Raw genomic sequence first — 9,172 nt, forward strand, 5'->3', positions numbered from 1 at the left:
ATAAACATAAACTTCCCCACCAATGCCAGAAACAAAGACTCACTAGTTGATAAGAAACAGTATCTGAGATAATAACTTCGTTTCAAATTACAAATGCATTTATGTCACCCAACCCACAATTGTAATAATAAGCATGAATATGCTCTACAATAAAAAAACAATGATGACATGCCTACCAAATATAATACATTCTAATCAATGTTTAAATAAAAAGGCTAAAAAGTCACTTCAGCTTCAATTCTCACACTAAAATGAAGAGTTTCTAACCCGTCTCGCGGTCGCAAGGACTCTACAGTTTGAAGCTAAAAACACCAAAATGTATTTCCTCAGAAATCTCCTTTGTATGACTTACCTAACTTGCATCGAGAGCGACGCCTCTTGCACCCAAAAATATCCTCATCGACTCCGGGGCAGTTGTGGTAGTCGGGCTCACACCCGCACCTTTCTTTCCCTTTCAGCTGGAGCCTCCAGACTGAACCGGGCGCAGACATCCAGCAGCAGCTCGCTGCGCGATGACAGCACGCCGGGAGAAAGTCCCCGCCCACAGGCGCTCCGGCTGCTGCCCAGTGCGATGGTTTATTTACACGCTCCTTATTGTGCGCACATCTATTTGTGTGTCGAAGCAAAATTAATCAAATATGAATTACATGCATTGTAAATGCGTAAGATGACCTTATTAGTAATCAGCAGAATTCATTGGCCTCCTATCGTGATTCAAATCCTCTTTTAATGCACGTTTAATTTTATAACTTTATAACAGTTAAATTTTTGGATCATTTTTATTTAAATCACTCTTTAAAAATCGTTATTTTACGCTCAAGGTGGAAGTAATTCTGAAGTCAATTGGGGATGAAATAAACCACATTTCCCAAGCACTGCAAAACACCGATGACGTTCTAAATATGAGGCATTTGTTGCCATGGTGCCGACTAAAGTTGCATTATGCCCACCTTCAGTCGAACATTTTGTTAGATATTACACTCATATTCGTAAATAGTCCATTCTTACTGTATAATGAGAAACGTGATAACTAATGTGGTTATTTGGTCAAATATTCGGCTTATTGGAAGGCAAATCAAATTTAAGTCATATTAAAATAACGAAGATATCCACGGAATAATTTACAAAAAGTATGTTATATTGGTGGCATTTTAGTTTCGCATTTTGTTCGTTTTATTTTGTATATTAACCGGATATCCTGGTTGAAGGAGCGTTGTAATGGTTTCTTCCGACTGGGAACTAAATCTTCTAAGGTTACCTGAACGCAACTTTTAACGTTATTATCATTTTTTACATCGTAATTACAATGTCATCAGACCCAGATGGAAACCAGAAAAGGGAGACACTGCTTTTATTTGAGCTACTAGTGGAATATATTCAGATTGACGGCGAAAAGAAAATCTCTGACACGCTTGCTGTAGGAATCCGATTGTTGGATTTCCCAACGCTGCTTGTTTACCAGCCAAAATTTGGAGGCGATAACAACATTCAATGCCGAGAGGAGGATAATAACAAGCGATGGATATATTCTTTTAACAGAGGCAAGTCTTGCTTCTTCGAAATGAATCTAGACTCCTTATATACGCAACTGATCAGCACGCCTCTGTATGTTATGATTCTTGATGTGAAAGACGAGATACCTAAATTATTAGGGACATCCCTCGTCTCCATGGCAACAGTCATGAATAGAATCAAGCAAGATTCCATTAAACAGGATGTCGCTGGTTGCTCCTCATATGGAGAGAGGGGTCTTGTCCATGTCTGCAACCTTGCAGAGAAGCCGGTTGGAGTTATTTCACTGAGTTATAAACTCCTAATTGTTGGACTCGGTCTACCATCACATGTGACCCAAAAAATACCGGTCCACAGAGGACAGTGTACTCAGGAGGACATTGGAATGAGTGATGCAAGCCACAAATTGAGTTTTGGTTGTACTAGACTTCCATTTCCCACCCAGGATGACTCTGTTGGTAGAAATATTGTGGATAAACAAGCCGAGTCCACTCAGACTGAACATAACACAATCAGACAAATACATCACACAGTCAAAGAAAGCAATGGTTTTGAAGAAGACCTTGCTGTATTTTGCCCTCCACAACTTTATTATTGCAATTCCGGCAAGGAAAAACACAAAACCCAAGGAAGTGAGTACAGATTAAGTCAACCGGATTCATCAGCTGTAGCATGTGAAGAGTCAATCTCTGAAAATGAACATTCTTCAATCACAGACCAGCCATTGGAAAGTGCACCTAAGAAAACTGCAAGTGTGTCTACAGATGTTGTAGAGGAAGCTTTGCGACCACTGCCTCTTCTAAATGCTCTTTTTGTTGAACTGTCACAGTTAAATGTCCAAAACCTGCACCGGCCAACTGTGTCAAATCGTCCAGATTTGGTTTCTGTTAGTAAACATTCTTCCACTGAGTTCTTAAACGGACAAAGAAGCTTTCCAAAGACCTCAAAATCAAGTCCAGATCAAGAACGCAGGCGAGGACATGGTCCACATTTGAAAAATTTGGATTACCCCTCTAATATTTCTCCACGGAATCCCAAAACTGACCCTGAAGGATCTTTGCAAAACAACCAAGTTGTCATGGAAAGTAAAGCGAACAGAACAAAACTTGTATATGGGACAACAAAATCATACAACCTAAGGCGGCAGAAAAACAACAATATGGCGAATAGTCGGGACTGCACTGCTGAGGAAACTACTAAAACTGCATTTAAAGGAAAGAAAAGAGCCAAACAAAATAGTTGGATTCCTAAAGAAAACACTAAGAAGACAGAAAACATGGACGTCTCTAAAGAAAACACAAAAAAGACAGAAAACATGGATGTCTTCGAAGAAAACACAAAAAAGACAGAAAACATGGACGTCCTGGAAGAAAACACAAACAAGACCCAACACATGGAAGTCTTTTCTGTATTAGAAGATTTGACAAAGCATGAAGATAGATCAGAGCTCCAAAGTCCAAAACAAGACGAACCCCTTTTGGTTTTTATCCCTCACATCAATGATGATAAAGATGAAGATGACGCCGCAAGCAGCATGTCCCCTAAAATGAGCGTGACATGGACTAAATCAGAAAGTAACAATGTAAAACTGGACTCTAGTACAAATAGTAGAGACAGCAGCCCCTTGTCTTCATCACCAGGCTCTGGGAAAGAAGAAGACTACGCTGATGACTTTAACAGTTTCGAAGCCGTTGATACAGACGACACGAATAGTCCTGAACCTGCCCAAGAAACGGCTCAGTTTCTCCGTCGGTTCCTCGCATCAGATTTGGACTCTGAACCTGTTAAGGAGAGGCCAATCCTCCCTTCCCCTATTCGAGGTGGAAGCCCCATACAGCGGATTTTAGGAGGCACACGTCTAATACGTCCTCAAACAAAAGATGCTGCACTCAGTTTTTCTTCTAATGAGGACCACGAGGAGGGATCATCCTTGGAAATGACATGCTCGAAAAAAAAGGAGGAGAATTCTGCAGCGGCATCATCAAGAGGCCAAAAGAGTGAAAGCAGCAGCCTTGATTTGGAAGGTTCTTTAAAGTCTGTGAGCTCCGATCCCCTAGAGGCTGAGGAACTGAAAGATGATCTTGGATCTTTGGACTTTAGAAAGGAATATCAAGATATTTCAGAACTTGTGGGCTTTAAGCTCCCTGGGTATACAATGTAGACTTCACCACATTCACACAGGCCTCGATAGCTTCCAATATTGCATATATTTTCATATATTTAATTGTACTGGTTGAAATAAAGACATTTGGACAAAATGTGATTGTTTTCGTGTTAATGTTTTTTTCTTTGTTTAAATAATGTTTATACAGCACATATTAGCCCTAATTGTGGGTACCTTCTTTGATTTGAAATGTTAGAATGAAGTTAAATTTTAGGATTATTTGTTTTCATTACCCTTACTTTTTATGTACTATCACAGCAAATTAAAATATAGAATTTACTGCTCGATTGTCAAAGATATTAACAAATTTATAAGTCTGGCTGCCCACAAGTAATATTGATAGAATCCTACGTTTTAAAACATTATGGAACGCATCATTGGAAAGACATTTGCGCATGCGCTGCTTGTGTTGTCGGAAGGAGACCAGCGTGGCAAACAACGGCTCCCTAATGATAAGACACGTTTTTCTAACAGGACCTCCAGGTAACGCAAGTACAAATCACTACACTCTCAAGAACTTTTATTACAAGCGCTTATCAATAACTAGACGGAACACGTTTAATGACCCCGATCCAGCATTTTTTTGTCTGAATAGCTTTGACTCGCTTCACGTGCAGTATCATCCCTAAACATTAGTAAACTATAGGTCATGCAATCATAACGATGCCCGATTTATGTCAAAAATTCTGAACTGAAATCATAATTTCACATCAGTTTTAAAACACAGTTGTGCCTTTTTAATTCAACATGTTATGTCATTTGATACATAGTAAGTTTTTATAACAGTAACATTAGGACACGCCCCCTTCATAAATAAGAAGCCTGGTTAAGTGGTCAACTTCCTCATAATAAGAAAAAATCTTGTTATATTTGTAATTTCTGTTGTAGGTGTGGGCAAAACCACTTTGGTCCAGAAGGCGTGTGATGCTCTTGTGTCCTCGGGACAGGAGGTGGAAGGCTTTTACACAGAAGAGGTCAGAGTTGGAGGCCGCAGAGTTGGGTTTGATGTGGTCACGCTGAGTGGAGAAAGAGGCCACCTGTCCAGAATCAGGTAGCCAAAATATCAAACAAGCTTCTCTCTTTTGATGCAGTGTTTGAGTTACTCCTGAATTTATTTTCCCCCACAGAGACATGGTGGGGGAGTCTCACGGCAGAAGAGAGTACACAGTTGGACAGTATGTTGTGAATTTACCTTCATTTGAAGGCCTCGCCCTCCCTCTCTTTAAAAAGGTACACCACACATCACTCTGCCTATTATAATTACCTTTCATCAACAAATCATAGACCGCTGCTTTTTATTTCTGCCTAACAAAGCAAGCCTTTTGATTTTCTTAAAACGGAGGCATAATTGTAAGCCTGTGAACGCATTAATTCCACAGTGACATTTCTAGTAGGAGTGGAGCCGGCTGATTGTCACTGACTATGAATATCCTGCTTGTAAAGTGAGCCCAGAAAACCACCTACCCATAAACTGTAAAGGAAGGTGTCAATGTTTGCCATTTATCTCCTATAAACGCCTCTGTAATTAAAACAACTTTGTGTGATCATGCAGTCTTCTCCCCTTATGCCACTTGCTTTCGTAATGAGTTATTCCTCATAATACATAAGTCAATTTAGGATTATAAAGTGTCCATCTATTGTTTTGATGACCTTACAGTCAATGTTCTCCTGTTTTAGATGGAATCGAGAGTTGGGGGTGTCAAGAAATTGTTTGTCCTTGATGAGATTGGGAAAATGGAACTTTTCAGTCAGCCCTTCATAAAAGCGGTGAAACAGGCATTTGACTGCTCTTCCTGCACCATCTTGGGCACCATCCCTATTCCCAAGGGGAAACCGCTTAGCCTGGTGGAAGAGGTGCGGATTAGGAGCGATGTCAGGGTGTTCACAGTGAGTACGAGCATAAATACGTTATACTCGCAAAGAAAAGGGGGTGGGGCAGTAGCCAATGTAGGTCAACTTAAAGAGCTTTTAGTACGACCATGTTTACACTTTTTTTTTTACAGCCAGTTTTTTTATGTGTACTAGAGAGCATTGCTCTGCATTATCCCTCTCCTGTTGCAGGATTAGTAGTACAACATGTGGGACTGATTGAAAAAAAATAAGACATCACTAAAATGTTCAAATACTTCGTGTATTTCTATTATGAGTGTTGTTGGGTGAAGTATTTATTCAAGGTTTCAGTACAAGTATGTTGAGTATGATGTTCATTGCATGAATGACTGTATAACTAGAAAGTATTTACAATTTGGAGTATGATAGTCCTACCATGTATTTTGTGGGGTTATTACTTAGTTTCCAATCAATAGTAGTATTTTTTTCTTTTCTTTTGCAGGTGTCGAAGGAAAACAGAAATACCATACTGCATGATATTGTCGCAACACTTCAAGAGTGTCTAAAATAATGTCAACACAAGAAAAACAACTCTAGAAAGGTAAACGTTCAGTTAAAATAAAATGTTCTCTTATTTTGTTAAGGCATAATTTCCTGCAGTTTGAAAAGGTGACCTGACCACCGAATTATTCAACTAGAATGCATTCTTTCTTTTTTTTGTGCCAGCTCAAATGAGATTTGGTTCTGAAAGATGTATTAGCTAATGTTGTTAAATTGCTATTGTACTAGTACTTATACGCAGTCCGTATTATAATTAAATCAATATACAGAAACAGTATGCAATATGGAATCAACACAGTTTCCTATAAAAAAAAAAAACATTTGTGCTTTATTTTTTAGATAATAGGAGGAAAAAAAGAAACCATAATCCGTTTCTATGGAGTTGTCATTTCATTTATTCTTGGTAATATAAACTAGTTTGATTATCATATGTTGCATGCAAGATGCCAAAAAAAGTCCATAGAACAATTTATAATTTTTGTTTGCAACAATTCCCGAGAGGCAAAGGTGGGTAAAATATACATACATAGTACCCATACATACTCACTCTTGGATTTTGCATTTCGTCCATGATCATTATGTAATTTCAGTCCATATTATCTCAGATTACTGTTGAGGATAAATATTTTGATCGACCATTAGAGGATTTTGGAGTTTTTAGAACGTATTGATGGAGGATTTAGTTGGTTCCTGCAGTTTAAAGAGGTTTTATGGCAAGCACAAATGCTAAATGAGGTCTGTACAATTTTGAGAAATAATCCTTTGCCAAAAACAGGTCTGCGATGTGTTTTTCTAGAACTGCTTGAGAAATATATTTTAATTTAAAATTATATTCAAACAGGAATCTCTATCATAACTCAATTTACTGCTACACAAGTATTTGAATAATTATGCCTTTTGAATGGCAATTTATTTAGCTTTCTTGTTATTTCATCCAGAAGAGAAAACTAGTCCACATTCTTGGTGTTTTATTAAATTATATATGAGGCAGAACTCTTCTGGAAAAACTAATCCTAAAATAGTACTTTAATTTAAGGTCTTTTCAGAAGTTATACCTTTCCCATTTGTCTGTACTATTGAACATTCAAATGGCAGTAAATGCATTTTATTTGCATGTTTTTGTCATTGTTATCATCTTCCGTACTTTAAAATGTACCTCAGCAGGTTTTAAGATTTAGGCTGTATCTAGAATAGAGCATCAAAATTCCTCATTTGATTTGAAGAAGCTTCCTTCTAGTGTGAGTATTTAATCTGCAGATCATATTGAAATTTTAGTAATGGAAATCCATTAGCAAAATATCGACCTCATCTCTGATGCTTTTCCCGGTCACTTCAAAGTGAAATCAAACTTTTGGCTTATTTTTAATATTGCTTGTGTAACTGACGTAAGCTGTCAGGCCAGCTGCGGTGAGTGTAGCCAACTGTGATGTGCGTCAGACATACTGCTGCGCCAGCATCTGGTCGGTCGGTGGCTACGTATGACGCGGCTGTCCATTCGTTCGCACACTAAAGTAGTGCGGCAATGGTGCTGCCGCTGCTCAACTGCCATTGCAGGGTTATTTTGGGCTCAGATTTAGTAGGAAATTGTAGCTGGTGCAGTCTACAGGGTGCTGAGAGCTGCTGCTACTGATTGGCATGGTAGTTGTGAGATTATGTACAAGTGACATTGACCTTTTTCCGTTTTGGGTTGTACAGAAAGGAATGAACTACTGTATTTTCACGAGTATAAGGCGCACTTAAAAGTCTTAAATTTTCTCCAAAATAGACAGGGTCCTTTATAGTCCAGTGTGCTTTAAATATGGATTTAAAAAAAAAAGTGTCATCCATTGACGGTGCGCCTTTTAATGTGGTGCGCCTTATAGTTGTGAACATACGGTAAATAAATTGATCAAAATGTCATGATCTTTCAAATATGCTTTTTTGTTAATAAAAAAAAACAATATGCAATTAGTGGTATACTGTATACTCTTTTTTGTTTTAATTTAATTTGCTTAGTGGCCTATCAGCACTGAAACCTGAAATTAGAGTCATAATACTTTATATCCACCATACTTTTCACTCTTTTCTTCATCCCTCACTATCTTTAAATACATCTAAACCTACTCAAATTCATACATTTTGTAGGCTTCTGCTCACCAGCACTTCTATTGCGAACAAGTACCCTAGAAAATACATGGATATTAGATGAATCAACATTACATTGGGTTTAAGTATGGTCATGATGAATAAAGTTTAATCTAATATCATTATTGCTCTTTTATTACTGTGAATGACCATTGTACTAAATGGATTCACCTTTAGTGCATTAATGTTCATTGAGCCTGGGCAGTAGAGTGTTAGAAGACACATTAAATGGCCTTGAATGGAGGCTAAACGTCAATTTCTTCGAGATGCGTATAATACATTTGCAGCAGTGCATGGGACAGATGTCTTTCTGACACGCTGCTTCATTTATATCCCTTCACACAGAAATTCAAGGAGCTTACTGACAATCTAGGACAAAAAAAGAAGCTTGCTTGGAGGAAGAACTGGGGGTGGGTGGTGAGGTATGAGAGCGTTGCAGATATTACTGGCAAGATATTATAAAAAGGCATGTTTTGTTGTCATATTTCTCTGAATGAAAAATATTTCACAAGACATAATAGAAGTTCTCTCACATTTTTTTCAGTACAATATATTGAGTGTGAAGAATACTGCAAACCATTTATCACACTGGTTGAGAATGCAGTTTGAGTTTTTCTTTGGGATGCAAAAACGGAGTCTGACATCGGCAGGTGGGAAGTTTGCAGTGTTGGAAAAGCAATTTTCTCAACATTCAGTTCACAAATTATTTTATTCTTTAAAAAAAAATGGAACTTGATATTCTCCAAGGACTTGACTGGCTTTCTTGAGCACGATTGCATGCTGCTTCCCATCTTTATGATCCCCGAACCTCTTTTACTATATCATCATCTACGTAAACTGGCTCACCCCCAGGGTTGCGGCAAGGGTTGCGTTTAGAGGTTGACTCCCAGACCTTTTAAGTTGGAGTTCAAAGCTGAGCGTGAAATTGCACTTCCCCTCATAATTCATCAAATATGTCCTCTTGAAACAAGTACTATTTTA

At 38.2% G+C, this 9,172-nt stretch overlaps 3 protein-coding genes across 12 annotated transcripts in view; 2 read left to right on the forward strand and 1 right to left on the reverse strand.

Moving 5' to 3' along the window:
* LOC144205674 (signal-induced proliferation-associated 1-like protein 2) overlaps positions 1–509 on the reverse strand; it is a 58,501-nt gene extending 57,992 nt beyond the window's left edge. For all 8 annotated transcript variants that reach the window (XM_077730212.1, XM_077730208.1, XM_077730207.1 and 5 more), the window contains exon 1: positions 353–509. The gene's annotated coding sequence lies outside the window, so the exon portion shown is untranslated. The remainder of the gene's footprint in view (positions 1–352) is intronic.
* Positions 237–3,770, forward strand: map10 (microtubule associated protein 10). Its single transcript, XM_077730214.1, has one exon. It carries the CDS (start codon positions 1,307–1,309, stop codon positions 3,671–3,673), a length of 2,367 nt encoding a protein of 788 aa, XP_077586340.1. The 5' UTR covers positions 237–1,306; the 3' UTR covers positions 3,674–3,770.
* A 290-nt stretch (positions 3,771–4,060) lies between these two features.
* The window catches only part of ntpcr (nucleoside-triphosphatase, cancer-related), a 28,436-nt gene continuing 23,324 nt past the window's right edge, over positions 4,061–9,172 (forward strand). The window contains exons 1-6 of one of the 3 annotated variants that reach the window (XM_077730220.1): positions 4,061–4,159; positions 4,565–4,727; positions 4,804–4,906; positions 5,354–5,563; positions 6,009–6,107; positions 8,537–8,637. In XM_077730220.1, coding sequence (XP_077586346.1) covers positions 4,072–4,159; positions 4,565–4,727; positions 4,804–4,906; positions 5,354–5,563; positions 6,009–6,077 — 633 coding nt within the window. In that variant the 5' untranslated portion in view covers positions 4,061–4,071 and the 3' untranslated portion in view covers positions 6,078–6,107; positions 8,537–8,637. Of the gene's footprint in view, positions 4,160–4,564; positions 4,728–4,803; positions 4,907–5,353; positions 5,564–6,008; positions 6,345–8,536; positions 8,638–9,172 lie in introns of those variants that run through there. The other 2 variants (XR_013328161.1, XM_077730219.1) reach the window with 2 other exon arrangements.

Source organism: Stigmatopora nigra, chromosome 12 (assembly GCF_051989575.1).
Source record: "Stigmatopora nigra isolate UIUO_SnigA chromosome 12, RoL_Snig_1.1, whole genome shotgun sequence".
NCBI lineage: Eukaryota > Metazoa > Chordata > Actinopteri > Syngnathiformes > Syngnathidae > Stigmatopora > Stigmatopora nigra.